Source organism: Phyllostomus discolor, chromosome 9 (assembly GCF_004126475.2).
Source record: "Phyllostomus discolor isolate MPI-MPIP mPhyDis1 chromosome 9, mPhyDis1.pri.v3, whole genome shotgun sequence".
Taxonomy (NCBI): Eukaryota; Metazoa; Chordata; class Mammalia; order Chiroptera; family Phyllostomidae; genus Phyllostomus; species Phyllostomus discolor.
Genome location: NC_040911.2, coordinates 105,128,065 through 105,148,769, shown reverse-complemented (window position 1 = coordinate 105,148,769; position 20,705 = coordinate 105,128,065). Strand labels below are relative to the sequence as shown.

The following is a 20,705-nucleotide window of genomic DNA, read 5'->3' as shown; positions in this document are numbered from 1 at the left end:
CACATGTGAGCCCAGGCAGCCGGGCGGTGTTCCCAGGGCAGGCGTGTGTGTCGGCCGGAGTGCACACCCCACACCACGCACGCATGCCTGAGCTCACACCTGCACGCCTGCAGCACACACTCCTACACACAGAAAGGAGCACGAGCACGCACCGTGCATGGGCACGCGTGCACACATGCACACCCACGCTCACCCACGTGTGCACATGGCTGCCCTGGGACCTCCCTCCGTGGGCTCTGAGGCTCGAGGAGTCAGGGGCCTCAGGAGGGCGGGGGTCCTGTGAGGGTCCTGGGCGGGGAGGTCTGGCCCCCCGGCTCCAGGGCAGGAGCGGCAGGGGGCCCGGGGCGGCCCCCAGGGTCCCACGCTGTCCCCCTTGGCCGGTCAGCAGCTGTCTGGAGTGGTCGGGTGGCGACGCCCTGGGGCGACCTGCCCTGGCCCCTGTGTGGGGGGGTCCAGATTCGACGCCGGGTGCTGCCCCCGTGGCCGCAGGGCCTGGCCCCGAGTCACCACCAAGGTGGGGCCGCCCCTCCCTGTACTGGCTCAACACCGGCCTCTTCTGTCCACATCGAGTCACGAGCCAAGGCCCCAGACGGGCCACCTGGAGGGGCAGGGGCCAGCCTGGTGGCAGGGGGCTCCCTCTGGCCTGCCTGTCTGGCCCCGCCCCACCGGAGGCCACGGCAGCTCGGCCCCCCTGGCCGCAGGACCCCAGGCTCCGCAGGGGCCACGCGCACCCTGCGGTCCCCACGTCCGAGCCCAGAGCCGTCCCGGCCCTGTGGCCTTCGTGCGTCGTCCGAGTGCCGGCCCAGGGACCTGCCTTCTCCCCCGCCAGGCCGCCCGCCCCACCCCAAGGTCGTAGACTCGAGGTGTTGATGTGGGAGAGAAGGCCCCCCTCTCTGTCACCTCCCCCCACGTTCAGGGGACACCCAGACTTCAGGCTCCCGTCTTTGTGGAAAGGACTCGGCACTGAGGTGTTTCTAGATGCTTCTCAAAGCCGAGGGGGCGGTGGGCACTGGGGGCCTTTGCAGAAAGGTTGGTGTTTGTGTTGATTTTGTATTCGCCCAAGTTGTAAATAGTGTGCAGACCACTCTCAGCCGGACTGCAGGCCGCCTGCCTGCGTGTCCTCACTCTGGGCAGGGGGCAGGATGGGCGGAGGGCCGGCAGGGGTGCGCCACCTGCTTCCTGGGCCCGAGGGGCCTGCTTGGCCATCCCCAGGGCCAGGCTCCCTGTGGGCCCCCCAACCGGGAAGCAGAAACAACCCAGGAAGGCAGCGGTGGGACTGGGGCCATGCCTTTCCTCTCTCCAAGGGACCTGGGGAAGCTGGCGGTCTGGGGCCATGTGACCCCTGGGGCGCACAGGGGTCCTGTGATGGGGGGGCTGGCCCCAGAGGCTGCTCTGCTGGGGGGGGGGGGACGGGGGGCGGCGGGAGGCTCTAGGAAACAGGGTAGAGAGTGGGAAAGTGACGCTCCTTGGCAGGTGGGACCCCTCCTCACGGCCTTTCACGGACATTGGTAGCGTTGGGGGGGCTTGGGTGGTCTCTTGTCTTGGACGCTTGTGAGGGTGACCCCGGCTGATGAGGACATGGGCACAGGAGGGTCCCCCCCGGGGGTGGCCCTGGTCCCGGGCTGGCAGGCAGGTGTGCCCCTGTCACCGTGGGCCACGCCCCGGACTCGGACGGTTTCATAAAGTTGTTGCCTTAATGCACGTCGAGGGGACTGACCGAGGTCGCCTGAGAGCCCTGGGTGACCGCCAGGCACTGCCCTGGACCACCTCCTTCTCCCCCTCCACAGTGGTCTGCAGGGCCTGCCCCCCCGCCCGAGGGCACAGAGCCGGCAGGCCTCTCCTCTCGCACCGACCGGCCGGGGCTCCCCGCACATCCGCCTGGACCCCGCCCCCCGCCCGCCTGCCCACCCGCGGCCTCCCGCTGGCCTGAGGGTGGCCGAAGCCCCCACCCGCGCTGTTGCCTTGGCTGTGTCTGCACTTCTGCTCATGCTCCAAAGAATACCCCCTAATGCCTTGCGTGTGCGCCCTGCGCCCCGGCCCGCGCCCTGCGCTGGAGCGACCCGGCCTCTTCCCCTCGAACGAACGTGCTGCCACCTCACGCCGCGCCTCCGCCGTGTCGCTGGTGTCCAAGGACCGTCGCCCGGGGAGCAGCAGTGCCCAGGACCAGCGGGCAGCCCACGCACTCCACTCCCGGTCGGGCGGACACGCATGTGCGGTGAGAACCAGCCTGGCGCGGTCCTGGGGGACTTGGGCATGGAATCCGGCGGCCGGGACGCTCGTGCAAAGTTCTGGAACATTCTACTGCCACGGGGACCAATGGGTCCAGTGCCCAGGGGCCCTGCGCACTTAGTAAAACACAGTGATTCGACCCGGACTGCGTGTGGCCTGGTTCCTCCCCCACGTCGCCGGCCTCCGGCTTTCTTGCCACGGCCGGGAGCGGCCTCTGGGCCGGAGGACCCGGCGGCCCGGCCCCTGGGTGCAGGCTCCGGGCAAGCGTCCAAGTGGGTGGGGATGGCCCAGGCCCTAGTCCTCCGGGCTGCCCCCCACCTCACCTGCCATTCCACCTCATGGACCCCCCCTGCTCCTGCTGGGGCCCCTGCAGGCGAGGCAAGGCGGGTGGGGGGCCGTAGCCACAACGTCCAGTCTCCCACCCGACCAAGGGTTCCCGGCGAGGGCCCGGCGGGCGGCTGCACTGGGTCCGTGGAGAGCAGCTGTCCTGCCCGCTCTCTGGAGTGTCCCTCCTCCCGGAGCCCCCTGGCCTTCAGCAGTGGACTGAGCAGGACCAGCAGCTCAGCGGGTCTCCCGCCCAGACACCCGGCCCTGCTCCGGGGTGTGGCGCAGGCCCCAGCGGGCGCGCGGCCACGAGGCCGGGCACAGAGAGGCAGGGGAAGGTCTGGCCGAGCTGGGGACGCCCCGAAGAGGGATGGATGCCGGCCTGTCTTCGCCTCCCAGCCGAGTGCCGCTGTGCCCGGGACGCCACTAGGGGGCGGTGCTCACCCAGAAGAGCGCCGCCCGCGGTGGGAGCCCTTTCATTCAGGGAACCCACCTTGGAGAGGCCGCCCAGAGCGGGACCACCGTCCCCGTGGCCGAGGTCCTCAGTCCTGGCTCCCGACCCCGAGCTGGGAGAGGGCCGTGGGGCCAGAGGAGGGCTCCTGTCCTGACGGAGGGGGCTCTGGCTGTGGGCAAGGGGCTGGAGGGGGAGGACTTGGGGCCCCCGTGGGGACCTCAGGGCAGCGGGAGGCACTAGGCACTGCTTCCGGTCCACACGCCCCTGGCCGGGCTCCCGGCACCACAGACTCACCCAGCGCCTGCCGTGCGGCCCCTCTCCCTGCCCCGAGCCCCGGCCCACCCGGCCCCTCCCCACCTGGACTCTCAGGCCGCCCCCCACCACGTGAAGTGACACCTTCGGAAAACTGCTGTGAGCCCCCCCACGTGGACGTCCCGTGTGCACGCGTGTGTGTGGTGCATGTGACCAGCGTGCCTGCGTGGGTGGGCCCTGGAGCCAGCAGCCCAGGCCTCGGGACAGGCCTCGAACCCGGACCCTGCAGGGTCCGGGGTGGGCTCAGGCCAACGAGACCCCTGTCGGGACCCCGGAAGGAGTCGAACCCGGGGGGGGGTCCCCAGCAGGAGGCCGGCCGGTGCCAGGGTGGAGTTGGCCTCCTGTTTCCGGGCCCCAGCCCGCCCCCTGCCTGCAAGGCCGCAGCTGCCCCGGGCAATGCCTCTGTTGCTACAGTCTCACTTTCCGGAAGCCTGAAGCGCGTGGCCAGGTCTCCCCAGGGCTCGGCCACAGCTCAGCGTGTCCTGAGCCGCCGGTGAAGGGCAGAGAGGACACGGCAGCACAGGTCTGTCCGCAAACCCTCGCTCCGCCTGCCGCCAGGCGGCCGCCCTCCAGCAGGCCCTTCTCCGACTCTCTCCAGCCAGGGCCCCGTCCCTGAGCCCCAGGCCTGTCCCTCAGCCCCAGTCACAGTCCTTGGGGACTCGCTGGGGGTGGACGCCAGCACGGCCCCAGGATCCGGGCCCCACTGGGTCCCCCGGAGTTCCTACGTGGCTGCAAGGGTGACCTTGAGCCATGGTGACCAGCAGGGGGAGCCGGTGGGCAGCTCGGAGCCGGGGGTCGTCCCAGCTGGCCCTCCTGCCGGCAGGGACCCCAGCGAGACCTGTCCAGGCCTGCAGTAGGCCAGTGGACAGAGAGGGACCTGGAGCCAGGGACCACGTGGCCACGTGCAGCTGTGAGCGCCTGCTGTATGCACACTCTGTTCTCCTCACTGCAGGAGGCCGGCAGGAGGCAGGGCCATGCCCTTGAACCCCTCAGGACCTGCTGGACAGGGGACAGAGGGGGCTGTGGGGCCAGCTCTGGGCTGCCTTGGCCGCAGTCTGTCACCTCTCCCTCAGAGGCCACCTCACTCCAGTCTGACTCTGCACACGGTTGGTCCTGATCCCCATGACAGGTGGCCACTCAGCTTGGTTGGCGCTGGCCTGCCCACCTGCCCATAGGTGACCCAGGCCACACCTTCCCTGGCTGCATGTTGGCGGCCCAGTCCTGCTGACCCCTCTGCGTGGAGCCCACAGCCAGGCCCAGGACCCCAGCCCACCGGCCCGGCCCTGTGGCCCCATCCCCTCCCACCTTCCAAATAAGAGATCTCTTGTAATACGGCCGAACCATGTCCTGGGCAGCTTGCGGTCCACTGATGCCTTTGGTCCTTTGCTCGTGACCGGATTTCAGCCGAGGACAGCGACTCAGGTCTCTGGGTCTGGACGGGGCTCGGGCCTCCCCCTCCCCGGGAGCCTCCCACCCAGACCAGAGCCCTGGAACGGCCTCCCCGTGTGCATCGGCTTCCGGGCAGTCAGGGGCCCCTCTCCAGCTGCCTCCTCCTCCCGCAGCCTCGGCCCAGGAGCCGGAGACTCGGCTCAGCTGCATCCTCCGCCAGCCGGGCTAGAGCAGCAGCCGGCTCCAGCCCTGACCTTCAGAGCCGCCGGGTTTGCGTCCCGGGGGGCAGGGGTTTGGCATTTGCACAGAATCAGCCTCTGTTGACTTCCTTGCTCTGCCAGTGTGGGCGCCAGGTTCTCCCGAGGCCTGGCCAGCCTGGGCGGGGGTGGGGGCGCTGGGGCCCTTCACCTCAGGACATGATGGCCCAGCCGGCCCAGGGCCTCCCCCTGACCGGCTTCCTCCAAGTACGACGTTCCCCCCCCCCCCCGGGGCCCTCGTCCTGGGCTCGAGGTCCCTGGAGAGCCCTGACCCCAGTGCCCTGTGTCCCGTCACTCCCAGGGGTCAGGGGCTGGGTCCCCTTCCCTGCCCACCCCAGCGCGGACACGGGGCGTGCCTGCGAGCGCCGCCCTGGGGGTTGGCGGCTCACCAGCTACCACTAGCACAGACGGGCGCCCGCCGGCCCGTGTGTAGACAGATGCAGCCTGAAGTGGGAGGCAGGGCCCCGGGCAGACTTGCTGGGGGGAGACCCGTCCTGGGGGGTGGCCCCTCCCCGGCTCGTGGTGGGTGGGGACCGAGGGTGCTGGCCTGGTGGCAAGTGGATGACAAACCCCGGGCAGAGTGTCACCCTGGGCGGGGAGGGAGGCTGGGCCTGGCTCCCCAGCCAGTGAGTGGCCTGGAGACAGCCCCGCTGCCCCAGAGCCTCCTGGGGTGCGGCACCTGTGTGTTCTGGGGTGCGCTTGGTCTTCCCGGGGGGGGGCTCCCACACGGGGCAGCCATAAGAGAGGTGGAGGTGGGCGTGGCGAGGGGGAGGGGGGGCCCCAGACTCGACCTCCCGGCCCCTAAGTCGGAGAATATGCCAGTGGGAGCTCAGTCCGTGAAGGTGCTCAGAGCCACACGGGGGTGGGGGGGGTTCAGTGTGCTCACACCTGAGTCGCCCCTTCCCTGCCCCTGAAGTCGGGGGTGACCTCACCCTGAGGTCACTTGCCGGGAGCCTCAGTCCCTGCACGTCCCGGCAGACGGAGGGACAGGAGGGGACAGGGCGGGGGGACAGTGAGAGGGGCTCTCCAATTCCAGCTGTCCGCCTACGACTACAGAAACGGTCATGGCCATGGTGCATTCGCTTTGTGCTTTAGAACACTGAGCGAATCTCTGATCACTTCCCCGCGCAGGAAGTGGGGCAACGAAAGACCCGGCAGCCCGGCCGCCTGCTCCCGAGGCCCAGTCCCCGGGGCCTGTGGCGCGGCCTCCCGGGCTGAGGGCTGCGGCTGCGCGGGCCACCAGGGCGAGCCCCGTTCTCCGGGGGCTAGGAGTGACCGCGTGAGTGTCTTACGAGCCCAGCAGAAAGGCTGGGCCCACGGGGGCCCCTGCTTGCCCAAGCCCGGCCGGCGGTGACGACCTGACCGTGAGGAACCCGCAGGCGTGTCGGCGGGCGGGCGGACGCCAACCGCAGCCGGAGGTCCTGCCCGTCACCCGCCGCCGGGGTGGCTGTGGGGGAGGGCGCCGGCTGTACCTGGGCAGCCGTGGCCGGGGACGGGGGCTGCCTCTGACCGCAGGTCTCTGGCTTGAAAGGGCCCAGGCAGGTGGACTGGCTCGGACGGGGCAGCAGGAGGGCAGGCCCGGGGCCGCCTGCCCGGGGCCTGGCGGACGCAGGGGCTCCGGGGGGAGGGCCTCGGCCACACTCTCCCCCCCTCTTGGCGGGCCCCGTGTTCCGTGCCAAGGGAAGGTTCTCTCCGGGCCTCAGTTCCCCGTCCCCGAGATGGGCTCCGGGGGGGATGAGGCCGGGGACGCAGGGCCCGGCTCGCCCACTGGCCCCCAGGTGCTGGGCCAGCGTCGTGCCCCCTTCGCGTCAGCCATCCAGGTCACCGCCGAGCCTTCAAAGCCCGAGGTCCGAGGAGAGGGGACGGGGGAGGCGCAGGCCGGTTGCTATGGAAACGCGCGCGGGCTGCGGGCTGGGGGATGGGTCCCGGAGGGTCTCAGGCGAGGAGGCGTTGCGAGATGAATGCGGGTCTGAGTGGAGCGGCTGGCGGGGTGGGGGCGCGGGTGGGGGCGGGGCACGGGTCCCCCTGGGCGGCTGCAGCGGGGCCGGGCAGGTCCACTCGGGCCGAACCAGCCCAGGACTCAGCACGTCCGTCCCTCCGACTGTCCATCCCTCTGTCCGCTCCCTGGCGCAGGCGTGCACAGAGCCTGGTGCTCCAGCCGGTAACCCCCTTCCTCCCCTCCCCCTCCCCACTCGCCCACGTGCGGCTCCCGGCAGCCGCCGGCGTGGTGCCAGAGTGGGTGCCCCAGGCTGCCAGCTGGGCCCAGTGCCGTCCCAGTGCCCCAGGGTCACACCTCCGCCTCCGCTCAGAGCCGCTGGCCGTGTGGGCCTGGCTTGTCCCCACACCCGGGAGTGCTTCTGTGGCAAAACGGCCAGGCACCTCCGGGTGGCCACGGGGCCGGGCTGCCCAGCCCCCGCCCTCCTGTGTGTGTGTCCCGGGCCCCAACCCCAGGGACAGCCAGACCCCAGGCCCCGTGGGGTGGGGGGGTGCAGGGACAGCCCCATATGCGGGCCAGCGGCACCGGTGCGGTCAGGAGACCCCCAGCGGTGTCCACTCTGAGCTCGGGGCCGGCCCCCACCCGACGAGCTGCAGCCCATCCCGGCCCTCCCTGCTGGCAGCGCTGTCCCTGGCGGCGCTGAGCCAGAGGAGGGACACGTGCCACAGCCCTGGCTGCGGTTCCAGTGCCGAGAGAGCGTGTTCGAGCCCCGCCAGCGACGTCACAGCGATCGTCTTTGAGCAGCAGGGGGGACCGGGGCCCGGGCCCCCCCCCACCCCCCGCCGAAAACAGGGGCCAGGGGCTCATGAGAAGGCAGCGCACCCGGCGGGCCCCCGGCACCCAGACCGCCAGGCGGGTGCTGACCGCCTGGGACAGAGGGGGACGTTCAGGCCCACCTGCCCTGTCGCTGGGGGGAAAGGGCAGGAGAGGAGGACAGGGGAGGGGGGCTGAGAGGCCGGGGACCGGAGCCTGCTGCGGGAAGCGGGAAGTGGCAGCGGAAGTGTAGTGGCTTTTAATCGGCAACAATCAGGAAGACGCCTGAATATGCATGAGCCGCCGCTGGCTGCCCCGGCGCTGGGCACGCTGGCTGGCGCGGGCGGCGCTGGCTCGGGAGCCGGAGGAGCCGCTCACAGACGTGCCTTTGCCGACAGGCGGCCGGGCTGGAAGGGGGGGTGAGCGGGGTGGGGGGGGGCGACAGGGGGCCGGGCATCCGAGGGGCAGGGACCATGGGGCCTCCAGAGCGGCCGAGCGGGGGTGGACGCCTGCCCCGTCCTTGCCGGACGACCTCAGCGTTGTCCTCGGGGGTGGGACAGAAAGGTCACACTGGCCCATCTGCCGTGGCGAGCGCTAGGACCCTCTGGGCGGCGGAGAGGGCGGCCGAGCCGCCCCTCCCCCACGGTGGGGGCGGCCGGGGAAGCCTGAGAGCAGGGGGCGTCACCGCGCTGGCGACGGGCTGGGTCCCAGGGACGAGGCCAGCGGGGCCCCAAGCAATGAGCTCCTCAGTACGGACCTCCTCGCCCCGTCCCGGCCCCCCCACCCCGCTCCCTGTCCCTTGAGGCCGAATGTCCAGCGCCCCCTCCCAGGAAGGGACGGAGGCTGAGAGCCGGAGGGCCCGGCTGGACGTCACTGTGCCCGTGAACCGGGGACAGAAGGCGCAGCGGCAGGAGGAGAGCAGATGGCCTCCTCTCCACCTGGTGGCAGGTGTGGGGGCCGAGACAGGGCGGGGGGGCCGGAGGCGAAGGAGAGGGACAAGGCCTTGCTAGAGGCTCTGGTGTCGCTGGGGGTCACGCAGGCGCCCTGCCCCCCCAGGCCTGCCCCCCCAGGCCTGCCCCCGGCTGCTGAGCCTCTTCCTCCCTGGCAGTGACTCAGCCCCTCCTGCCCGCCCCCTCCCAGCCCCTCTCCCAAGGGGCCCTCCAGGGCGTCTGCGGGGCTCCGGCTGGGGGTCACCAGCTGGTGGCCATGGGGGACACCAGCTGGCGGGGACAAAGGGCTCTTTGTGCCGGGGCCGGCCCTGGGGACGTCACTGTTCACGAGGAGGGGGCCCTCCCCCTCCCCCTCCCCCGACGCCTCGCTGGCTGCTGGCTCCAGAGGCAGGCGGGCGTGTTTGGGTCCTGGGCCAGGCTGCCCAGGACGGAGCCCGGCGTGGGGGTCCTGGGCTGCAGACCTGGGCCTACACCCCCGGGACCCTCCGCTGCAGCCCCTGGGGCCAGTGGCAGGGCCCACCACCCTGGCCTGGCCTGCGAGCCTGGACACACCTGAGCGGTGGGCCTGCCCCAGGCCCCCCAACAGCGGGCCCCAGGACCTGCCCTGGAGAGAGCAGAGGGCTGGCCGCCAGGTGACCCCTGGGCAACCCGTGGGGACTTCAGTGGCAACGGTGACTTAGCAGCTGCCACTGGGGGGAGGGGGAGGGGCAGGGACGTGCAGAGCCCCGAGTCGGAGCCTGGCCAACGGTGGGCCGACACCCCGCCACCGAGACCCTGCGGGGCGTGGACGACAAGGTGCCGCTCACAGGACACCGGCCGTGCTCTCCAAGGTCAGGGGCGGGGACCTGCGTCCACCCTCCAGCGGTAGGCCAGGGTCCTGGGAGCCAGGGAGGCGGGGCCGGGAGGAAGTCTGCCCAGCGGGGGCCCTGGCCCGGCCCCTCCAGGCTGTTTCACGGCTCAAACTCGGGTCGTGGGGTGGGGGCCCCCTTTGGGCGCTGGGCACATCTCCCCTTCGGGGACGCAGCCGCCATCTCCCCTCCCCCACCTCACAGTGGCACCTGTGTGACCCCAGGTGACGCGTCTGCCGGCCGGAGGAGGAGGGCGCCGCCCCCTTGGAGACTTTGGCCCAATGGCTACATTTCGGCCGCACCCCGTGGTTTACCCTGTGGTTTCAGAGCCCGAACTGCAGCAGACTCGGCCACCACGGGCTCAGGGCTGACCCTCGTCCCTGCAGCCGTCCCTGCAGCGGCCGGAGAGGCTGAGCTGGGGCAGAGCTGTCCGTGGTGCTGAGAGCAGCCCTGTCCCTGGAGGCCTCGCCGGCTGCGTGTGCGTGTGCTGGACGAGGGGTCCCGCTGTGGGGTGGGGTCCCGCTAGGAGCTCCAATCTTTGCTCTCACCTTGAACTGGTTACCATGGCGATGTCCTTGGGGCAGGGCGAGGGCTGGGAGGGCGGCTGCAGGGAGGGGGCACCTCCTTCCACCTCAGTCCTGGAGCGGGCAAGGCCCCAGCTGGGGGTGCGTGTGTGAGGGGTCCCCGGGGGGCCGCCCTCCCCTCAGCCCCTGCCCACCATCACCCTCAGGGGACACGTCCTGCCTCGAAGGCCCAATGCTCCAGAGCGGGCCTCGTTCTTTGTGAACCGGGTTCCCCTTCCTGGGAAACAGTGCCAGCAGCCGCCGGCGGGGGGTGGAGCCTGGGGCCTGGAGTAAGAGTCGGATGCGGAGGCTGCCGTGGTCACCAGCTGCCTGCGACCAGCGATGTCCAGCGGGCCCAGGTGGGGAGGGCCGGCCGTGCAAACTGATGAGTTGGGCCCGACTCGACTGGCTGCATCAGCAAACCCGCAGGGAGAGCCAAACGGGGTTGGACAGATGTGTGTGAGCATGCACGCTGGCCACCCTGTGTGCCCGCCGGGCGCGCTGGCTGAGCTCACCTGTGGGGTGGCCCGAGAGCCACCTCTCGGCAGCTTGAGCCCCAGTGGACAGAGCCGGTACCCCAAGAGCTGCCTCGGGTTCCTCCCTGGAGACCCGGGCCCCAGGGGCCATTCCAGCCCCGCCCAGGCCGGGGGCAGGGGCCCAGCCTGACCTCTGCATGAGTCCTCTGGCCAGGTCAGCTCTGCGTCCGAGGCCCCCTGCGTCAGACGGCCTGGAGGTGGCTGTCAGAAGGAGCGGGTCTGGGGGCTGCAGCCCGGGATGAGTGGTCTCAGGGTCCCGGAGGGGGAGCAGCCAGAGCCCGGAACTGAAGCGAACTGCCCAGGAGCATGTCTGCGTGGAAGTCCGTGCTCCCCCGGGCACCGTCCCTGTGTGCCCCTTCCTCCAGGAAGCCTTCACGGACTGGCCCAGCTCACCCTGCGCCCCTCTCTCCCCTGACTCCAGCCTGACAGGCACAGGAACCCCCAACTCTAACAGGCCCCAGGGGGACGAGCCTAAACGCAAAGGCACGAGGAGGCGTCCTCACCCCGAAAGGCGTGTGTTTGACCGGATGACGGGTCAGGGCAAGCGTCACTTTATCGGCCGGAGAGAAACCCCGTCTGTGACCCGCCGTCCCGGGTTGCGGACCAAGTGCAGGACGAGCTCTGTGCCCCGGGCATCCTGACCCCGTCGGGAGACAGCCCGCCGGCCGGCAGCGTACTGGCCTCGCCCCCTGACCAGAGCACCGAGCTGGGCACTGCACACGGCCACACGGGGCACCAGGCCTTTGGGGCAGTGTGGGGCCGGGGGCTCTCGTCAGGGCTGCACGGGCAGACTCCGGGCCGCCCGCCCCTCCGCTCACGCAGGAGCCTTCAGCCACCGTCATCGTCACCCCTCTGCCCCGGGTGGGTGCAGTGGGGGGCTTCAGCTCGGTCTAGCCGTGGGTGGCCCTGTCCTGGGGAGCAGGTGGCCTTTGCCTGCCAAGGGGACGGTGCTCCGGGACCCTCCCCTCTGCCCCCGACACCCAGTCAGAGCCCGTTCGCCAGCCCCTGCTTCAGTCCAGCTCTCAGCCTGCTCGGAGAGCATTCTGGTGCGTAGCTCAGAGCTGGCTCGTGAGGGGGGGGGGGTGAAAATGCCCAAAGAATCCAGGGTCTGGCCCTGCTGGGGGGCTTGGGTGGGCGAGGACAAGGGGGTGAGGGGGTCCTGTTTGGAGGGACACCGGCCTGCCGAAATGGGACAGAAACTAGGCCAGGCTCCAGGGCTGTGGGGTGGTCCATGGGCAGCGATCTGTCGGGCCCGGGAGGCCCAGGCGGTCTCCCCGAGGGCAGACAGTGGGGTGCCTCCAGGACACGGTCCCATGAGGGGACAGGCCAGACCTGGGACAGGCTAGCCCGAGGCTGGGAGGGAGCCAGGGTGCAGGCCTGCGGGCAGGAGGCCTGGGTTGGAATCCTACTGCCGGCTGTGTGACCTTGGGCAGGTGACTTAACCTGTCTGTGTATCCAGCTCGTTTGAAGACAGGCAGAGCAAAGAGCCCACCTCCTAGGGGCGTGTGGGGGCCCAGTGAGTTCGAGGGTCTCAGAGGCCTCGGGCGGCCTCAGGGCTGAGCCGGCACTCTCGGGGTCCCACCCTGGAGACCTCTGTCTGCACCTCCCTGGGCTCCCGTGAGCCAGCAGGGAGGTGGGAAGGTGGGGAGGGCCCTGTCACCCACCAGGGCACCTGGTCTGGGCGGGGAGACGGGGAAGGAGCCCGGACAGACGCTCTGCCCCACTAGGGGCGGAGGCCCCCGTGGGAGGAGCACAGAGGCATCGCTAGCCCCTCCTTCCCTGCCTGGGCCCGGACCCCAAGCCTCTGCTTGGGGCTCAGTCCCCGCAGAGCCGCAGGGGCAGGGCTGGGGAGGTGGTTGGGGGGGAACGTGGGGTGCACGGATGGCTGTGGGTCCCCAGTTTCTGCGGAGCACACCTCTCCTCGACGCAGACGGGGTTCCACCGGGCAAAGCAGCCCCTCTGCCCCTCCCCCAAGCTCCTGCGCCTCCCCAGTGGCCGCCTTGACCTGCCTGAGGGCACAGCCCCTGCCCAGGCTCCCAGAGCAGCGGCCACACGGCCTCTGGATTCTGGCCGGTGCGGCCCCTGGTGTTGAAGACCAGCTGCGGGCATGCGCGTCTGTTCCCCTGCAGCTGGGCCGGACCCTCCTCCACCGCCCAGGGCAGCGGCCCACGGTGTGCGGTGGGGCTGCCCTCGCATCCCACAGCCCAGGGGCTCTCCGGCTGCGCGTATGTGGGGCCTGGAGGCTGCAAGACCCGGCCTGGCAGGGGCAGGGGCGTGAGGCTCCTTCCCCCTCCCCAGAAAGGCGGGCCGCGAGCCACACTCCCCACAGGACGCTCCGTCCGCCAGGGACAGGCGGATGGGGTTGGAAGCCTCGCTGGGCACATGAGGAGCGACCTGTGGTTTCCAAACGGCAAAGCGGCCCGGAGGCGATGGAGTTAACCAGACCCGTGCAGGGCGCCCCTTCTGGCGCCGGGAGCCCCGGGTCCCACGCAGGGACTGCCGCCCCCGCCCACAGCTCCGACACGCCCCCAGTCCCGGGAGGACACGGGAAACTTTACCCCCGCGGGCCGGGCGCAGCCTCCACCCCTCCCGTCCTCCCCTCCCTCCGGGTCCCTCCCTCTCGCCCTCCTCCCCTCCGGCTGGAGGCGGGCAGGTCCGGGCGGGGCCGCGCCGCGGAACCCACAGCCCGGCTCCCGGCCGCGCGGGAGGAGCAGCCGAGCCAGGGCGGGTGGACGGAGCGGCCGGCGCGGCACTGAGGGCATGAAGTTGGGCGCACGAGGGCCGCGGGGCAGGGGCGCGGCGGAGCCAGGACCCGCCGGCGTCTAGAGCCCGCTCGGTGCGCCATGGAGCTGGGGGGGCCGGGGTCTCCGCCGCCGCCGCCGCTGCTGCCACTGCTGCTGCTTCTGGGGGGCGGCTTCCTGCCCGGTAAGTTTCGGGGAGCTGCACGGGCCCCTTTCGCCCCTTTCAGGGCGGCCCAGGACCGCCGGAGCCGGAGGAGGGGAGGCTCCTGGCTGCAGTCCCCGCCGCGGGTGCGCGCATCGGGGCGGCCGCGGGGGCTCCCCACCCCCAGACGCAAGGGCTGTCCTTCGGCCTCCGGCCGAGCGGGGCAAGGACGGAGTTAATCCGCCGGAAAGCGGGGAGAGGGGTTCGCGTGGCGTTGTGCGGGGGGCTGCGGTTTCGGCAGCGGACCCAGAAGCCCCACCTGGGATGGGGACAAGCGCCCGTTTCAGTCACCCCCGTCCCGCTCCGGCCAAATCCGCCCGCAGACCCCGCCCCCGCGCCGGCCCCTGGTTTTCTGGGATCCGCGCAGCGTCCCTCTGTCGGCAGCCCCCGCCTCCCGCCGGCAGACCTCTGCCCGTCGCCCCTTCCGGGGCCCCAGCCCACAGGGGTGGGGAGTCCCTGCCCCTCCAGCTCCCTGCCCCCTGGACAGCCCCCCGGCTCTTCAGGGGCCGTGGGAGGGGGACAGAGCCCCAGACCGTGCACCTTCCTGGTCAAAGGGACCCGGGGACAGGGGCTGGGCTGTGGGCTGGGCATGCAGGGTCTGGGTGCAGGGCCCACCCCAGGGGCGCCTGGACAGGGGGGGTCTCCCCTCCCCCTCCCCCCAACTCCTCGTGATGCAGGTGTGGGGCCCACACACTGGCCGTGGGGCTGGGCCCGATGAGAGGGGTCCCTCGCAGGCCCCCCCCGTAGGGGGGGGGGCTCTCCCCAGCCTTCCTGGAGGGCAGCCCCCAGTCTACCCAGGAGCTGGGGTGCCAGCTCAGTGTTCGAAATGCCCCTCAGGCGTCTGGGCCAGACTCGGGGTGTGGCCGCCGCTGAAGCTGGGCCCTCGTGCCCCTTTTGTCTCCTGCCCGGGCTTGCCTCCCACCCCATCCTGCAGGCACCCCCACCTTGTCCTCAGGACTGTGCTGGTGGCTGGAGGTGCAGCCTTTGTGGGGGACTCTTCCGGATCAGTGCTTGTGGGAGCTGTCCCCTCTGTGTCCCCTCTGTGGAGGGGGCCTGTGTGCAGAGGGGGGGGCTGGGAGGGCTCCCCTGAGGGCGTGGCGGTCACACGGGGGTGGAACCCAAAGCCGGGACTGGGCGGTGTGGGCAAAGGCCTTGAGGCGAGGGAAGGGAGGGAAGCAGGCAGCTGAGCAGGGCCTGGCGTGGGGCTGGGGGATGGGGGGCAGCCTGGGGGGGGCCCTGAACCCTGTGGCCAAGCCACCCACCTGCCCGCCCCGCCCGCCCCCAGCGAGCGGCCACGTGGAGACCCGGGTCCACGCGGAGGAGCGGCTGCTGAAGAAGCTCTTCTCTGGCTACAACAAGTGGTCTCGGCCCGTGGCCAACACCTCGGACGTGGTGCTCGTCTACTTCGGCCTGTCCATCGCGCAGCTCATCGACGTGGTAGGTGCCGGGGCGGGGGCGGGGACCCGGGGCCCAGCCCGTCGCAGGGTCCTGCTGATGGCCCCGGGCTCGGGAGGCCGCCCTGCCCCACAGGACCCGGCTCCTCCGTCGTGGGGTCCAGAGGAGGGGCCGCAGGACCAAGGGTGCCGCCGCTGGAGGGTCAGGGATGTGGTCTCTTCGCCCCAAACTGGCTGCGAGGGGGCTGGTCCCCTGGGGGAGCGCCCAGGCCTGCGCCTTTGGGGACACGAGGCCCCACCCTGTCCAGAGCCTGCGTAGCAAGTGGGGCCCCGTGCACCCCAGGTGGATTTGGTGGCAGTGTGAGGGGGCAGGGGCCTGCTCGCCTGGGGCCCGCGTGCAGAGAGGCTGCCTGTTCCTGCCTCCTCCGCTGGGCGCCCTGGGCGCTCCCTGTTCCCTCACACCACCCTCGGGGGAGGGCGGGGCCCCAGCCGCCTCTGCAGCTGGCCAGGCCTTGTCCTCATTTTCATTCCGGGAAGGTTCAGGGCGGCCTTGAACCCACAGCTCTTAGGTCCAGTCCTGGGCTTGGTTACCCCCAGAAACGAGGTGCTCATTCCCCCCATCGCAGCCCGGGCCTGTCCTAGTGGGTGAGGACATGCAGGGCGGAGGGAAGCGGGCCGAGTCGGGGCGGGGCGGGGGCCGCCACTGCCTTACGTGTCTGGGTCCTAGGATGAGAAGAACCAGATGATGACCACGAACGTGTGGGTGAAGCAGGTGAGTGGAGGCCCCGCCCCCGCCCCCGCCCCGCGCCCCCCCTCACCCCCACCCCCGGCCTCTCAGCCGCGGCTCTCTGCGCCCGCCCCGCCCCGCCCCGCCCCGCCCAGGAGTGGACCGACTACAAGCTGCGCTGGGACCCCAGCGACTACGAGAACGTGACCTCCATCCGCATCCCCTCGGAGCTCATCTGGCGGCCGGACATCGTCCTCTACAACAAGTGAGCCTGCAGGGCTTGGGGGCGGGGCTTTAGCCGGCGGGGGCGGGGCGTAGCCGGCGGCGGGGCGGGGCCTGCGTCGTCAGCACAGCCGAGTCCCAGCAGGGCAGGAAGGGGGGCTGGAGCCCCTCCCCCAGAGCTGCTCCCCTTCAGCCTGGAGTCACTTTTAGCGTCTGTTCCCCCCCACACACACACACGCGGAAGCCCTGGGCGGCCTGTCACGTTCCAGCTCTCACCCCGCTCCCCCAGCCACACTTCCATCTGGGCTCTGGGGCCCCCTGGGACCCTCGAGGTGGAAGGGGGGTTCCCTGGTGCCCTTGTCCCTGCTGAGCCGTCGCTGAATCCCCGCCCGTGACCCCCATCTCAGGCTGGGCCGCGGGGCTCGCGGGGACCAGCCCTCAGCTCCCTGTACCCCGCCACGGGCATGCTGGACCTGCCTCCCAGCCGGCCGCCCGCCCGCCACGCACAGCCCCTGCCAGGGCCCCAGGCTCTGGGCCTGACCCACTAAACGCTGCTATTGGAGTAGGAACGGCCCGGCTCCTCTTCCAGCTCAGCTGACCCCAGTCACGGCCCCGGGGAAGCCGCCGCACGGGAGGCAGCTGGGAGAGGCTTGCGGGGGGGCATTAAGCGAGGGGGGCTCGGGGGGGTGCGGGGGGGCGGGGCGGGCTTGCTGTCTGCAAGCCACGCCCCCCAGGCGCTGAGTCTCCAGCCGCCCCGCCTCCCTGGGGTCCACGCTCAGCTCCCCGAGGCCCGCCCGGGACCTTGGGTCCTGAGAACACACAGCAGTGTCAGCTCTGGGACCCGGGGAGCCTCAGGGTCCCCAGAGAAATTCCCTGGGGTGACCGCCCCTCCCTGAGCTCTGGGACCTGTGCAGCCTGTAGCCCTGGAAAGTGGGGGCGCCCCCCCAATCCTCCACCCTGTCCTCCCTGCCAGGACCCGTGGGAGGTAGCGGGGTGGACGCCAGCCCTTCTCTGTGGCTGTGGTTGACTCCGAGGCCCTGTCTGGACAGGGCCCGGGGGTGAGGGTGGGGGCAAGGAGCTGAACTGGTGGCTGATGGTGGCTTCAGCCACGAGGGGGGCCCGTTTCCGGTGGCCGGGGTTGCTGCTGGCCAGGGGTGTGCACGTGACCATGGCCGAGTGGCCAGCCCGCACCGCTGGGTGAGGGGAAGGGCAGGGGGCAGGGCCCAGCTTTTCCGGCGGCTTTGGGACGCCCGGTTTGCAGGGCGTGCACGTGGGGGCGTGCCGCCTGCTTGAGGCTTTTCCACGTCGTCCCTTCGGGGCAGAGGGTGTCCCTCGACCCCTCGTGGGGCCTCTCAGGGCCCAGAGCAGGAACTTGGATGAGCCAGAGGGGCTTCTCTGCTCGGCCCTCCCTGTGCCCCACAGCCGCAGCCCCACGCAGAAGGGGCTCAGGGCTGGACAGCTCCACCCCGGGCCTGCTGGGGGCAGGACGTGGGCCCAGGGGCTTTGTCTGCCTGGCACGGAGGAGCCAGCTCTGGGAGGGGGCCCAGGCCTTCCCGCGGGGGCCACAGCCTTGCTCCAGGAGGCTGCCCCGCCAGGTGGCTGGTCCCCCCTGCAGAGCGTAGGGCCGCCCCTCGGCCCTTCTGGGGACCCTGCTAGGGCTGGACCCGCCCCCTGTGGTGCTGAGACCGAAGTCTCAGGGCTGCCCCAGGGGCTTGTGGGAGAGCTGCCGTGTGGGGAAACTGAGGCTGAGAGCAGGCTACGCCTGCCTGGGGCCGGGACTGGGGGCCCCGTGCTCCCGGCCGCGGCGGTGGCAGGACGGGGGCGTGTGAGTGGCAGGTGCCCCGGGGGGGGGGCTCCCTCTCCTCGAGGCTCACCCCTCTCTCCCCGCCAGTGCGGACGGGGACTTCGCCATCACGCACCTGACCAAGGCGCACCTGTTCCACGACGGGCGGGTGCGGTGGACGCCGCCGGCCATCTACAAGAGCTCCTGCAGCATCGACGTGACCTTCTTCCCCTTCGACCAGCAGAACTGCACCATGAAGTTCGGCTCCTGGACCTACGACAAGGCCAAGATCGACCTGGTGAGCCTGCACAGCCACGTGGACCAGCGGGACCTGTGGGAGAGCGGCGAGTGGGTCATCGTGGATGCGGCGGGCACCTACAACACGCGGAAGTACGAGTGCTGCGCCGAGGTGTACCCCGACATCACCTACGCCTTCGTCATCCGGCGCCTGCCGCTCTTCTACACGGTGAACCTCATCCTGCCCTGCCTGCTCATCTCCTGCCTGGCCGTGCTGGTCTTCTACCTGCCCTCCGAGTGCGGCGAGAAGGTCACGCTGTGCATCTCCGTGCTGCTCTCGCTCACCGTCTTCCTGCTGCTCATCACCGAGATCATCCCGTCCACCTCGCTGGTCGTGCCGCTCATCGGCGAGTACCTGCTCTTCACCATGGTCTTCGTCACCCTGTCCATCGTCATCACCGTCTTCGTGCTCAACCTGCACCACCGCTCCCCGCGCACCCACACCATGCCCGCCTGGGTGCGCCGCGTCTTCCTGGACGCCGTGCCGCGGCTGCTGCTCATGCGGCGGCCGGCCGTGGTCAAGGACAGCTGCCGGCGGCTCATCCAGTCCATGCACAAGGCGGCCGGCGCCCCCCCCTTCTGGCCCGAGCCCGAGGGGGCGCCCGACTTTGTCAGCCGAGTCCCCAGCCGGGGCCCCTCGCCCACCTCGTCCTCCTGCGGCCCCCTGGATGAGCCGGGCCAGCCCCAGCCCGCCTGTGCCTCGCCCTCCGGCCAGGCGCCTGCTCCACAGCCGGCAGAGGCCGGGAAAGCCAGCCCCTGCCCCTCCCCTGGGCCCTGCCCCTCCCCCGGGCCCTGCCGCCCACCCACCAGCCCTCAGGCCCTGGGGCTGGCCACAGCCCGGTCCCTGAGCGTCCAGCACATGTCCAGCCCCAGCCGAGCCGCGGAGGGCGGCGTCCGGTGCCGGTCTCGGAGCGTCCAGTACTGCGCTCCCCAGGACCAGGCCGCGGCCCAGGCGGACGGCCCCCCGGCCAGGTCTCCCAGCTCCCTGAAGCCCCCCGGGGCCGGGCTCCCACCCCCGGCCCAGGCCTCTTCCTGCACCTGCCGGTGCAAGGAGCCGCCCGTGGGGTCCCCAAAGGCCGCGTTCAAAGCCCGGGGCTCCAAGGCTCCGCCCCGGCCCCCGGCCCTGTCGCCCGCCCTGACGCGGGCCGTGGAGGGCGTCCGCTACATCGCGGACCACCTGAAGGCGGAAGACACGGACTTCTCGGTGAGTCCCCGCCCTGGCCGCCCCTGAGGTGCCCAGGCCCACGTGGGGCCCTCTGAAGGAGGGAGTGGCCGGTGGAAAAAGGCAGGAACTGGGCCCAGACTGGGGACACCCCCTCAGGCCTCGAGAGCCCGAGGGCGGCAGGGCAGGGCCCCAGCCCCAGTCTGTGCCTGGTCAGCTCCGGCCGCAGGCCCGCCCCTCCTCGGCCGCGCGCTCGGCCTGGTTCTGGTTCTGGTCCTTGAGCGTGGCCTGCTCCAGCGAACCAGCTGACTTCACAAAGGGCCCAGGCGACTGGTGGCTTTGTCCGTGCTGGCGTTTCATCCTCGGGGGAGGGGGGGCCGGCCATGCCCTCGGTGGTGGCGGGGCGGGGGATGAGAGGCGGGGGAGGGAACAGCCAGGCCTCCGGCCCCAGCGGGGCGTGGGCGCATGTTTTATTTTTAAGTGCCCTGCCTGCCCCCGGCTCCCTGTGACTGCGCGGCGGCCGCCCGGGCCCCCTTTGAAGCCCGCAGGACACTGGCCACTGAAAACAGCCGAGCGAAAATGGTGGCGGAGACCCCGCTTCCCCTCGCTCTCGCTCCCACGAGGGGACCGCCTCCTCCCCACTACAACACCCGGGGCTGCGCCCGCCTCTCGCGTGGGCCCCGCACCCTCCAGGGGCTCCAGGACAGGGCTGGGAGACCCCGCTGACCCCCCGGGGGCCTTGGGACACCCGGGCAGCTGGCCCCCCGAGCACCCGGGTGGGGAGGGCCACTGGGCCTCGGCTGCCCCTCTCGGACATCCCTCTTGGACACCGTCCCCCTGGGGCCCCCGGGGGCCCACGTTAGCGGTCAAGCCTGTTGCCCAGGGAGCTCCTGGCCCTTGTCCTGCCTGGCCGGGCGGTGGGGGCGGCCGCTGTCCGGGCTCACTTGCTCCATCTGGAAAACAGGGGCACTCGATGGTGCCCAGGGTGCCTCCAAGCCGGGAGCAAATGCCACCTCGGAGCGGCCTGGACACTGGCCGGGTCCTGGTGCGCGCCCGAAGACCCCCGGGGCTCAGGCGAAGGTGGGGGCACAGCGCTGAGCCCCCGTCTCCTGTGGTGGCTGTGGGGTCGCCCCTTGGAGGGCGCTGCCCCCCGACCACCATCAGCGGGAGGGTGGCGTCCCTGCGCCCCGCCCCGCGTGCCGCCCCAGCGCAGGGCGCCGGGCTGCGGGCCTGGTGGGGGGGGCACGGGCGGCGGCGGGGGTGACGCGGGCCTGTGTTGCAGGTGAAGGAGGACTGGAAGTACGTGGCCATGGTCATCGACCGCATCTTCCTCTGGGTGTTCGTGCTCGTCTGCCTGCTGGGCACCGCGGGGCTCTTCCTGCCGCCCTGGCTGGCCGGCATGATCTAGGGGACCCCCCCACGGGGGGCCTGTGCCCACCTCCCGAGGGGCTCTGCGCGGGGCGGGGCCTCGCCGTCGGCCAGATCGCCCCCCCCGCCCCGTCTTCTGTCTGCTGCCCCCCCCGCCCCCCCGGGGACGCCCTGTGCTCCGGCAGCTGGGACCCGGGA

General features: G+C 71.6%; 1 protein-coding gene across 2 annotated transcripts; it reads left to right on the top strand.

Annotated features, from left to right (window-relative positions):
- The first annotated feature begins 12,985 nt into the window (after nucleotides 1-12,985).
- CHRNA4 (cholinergic receptor nicotinic alpha 4 subunit) lies at nucleotides 12,986-20,619 on the top strand. 2 transcript variants are annotated; one of them, XM_028524620.2, is made up of 6 exons: nucleotides 12,986-13,536; nucleotides 14,840-14,991; nucleotides 15,676-15,720; nucleotides 15,831-15,940; nucleotides 17,789-19,181; nucleotides 20,422-20,619. In XM_028524620.2, the coding sequence occupies exons 1-6, from the start codon at nucleotides 13,455-13,457 to the stop codon at nucleotides 20,545-20,547; spliced, it is 1,908 nt and encodes a 635-aa protein (XP_028380421.1). In that variant the 5' UTR covers nucleotides 12,986-13,454; the 3' UTR covers nucleotides 20,548-20,619. The 2 variants fall into 2 exon arrangements, with proteins under 2 accessions (XP_028380421.1, XP_035865916.1); XM_036010023.1 differs by lacking the exons at nucleotides 12,986-13,536; nucleotides 14,840-14,991; nucleotides 15,676-15,720 and having other exon boundaries at nucleotides 15,837-15,940; nucleotides 17,925-19,181.
- Nucleotides 20,620-20,705: the final 86 nt, after the last annotated feature.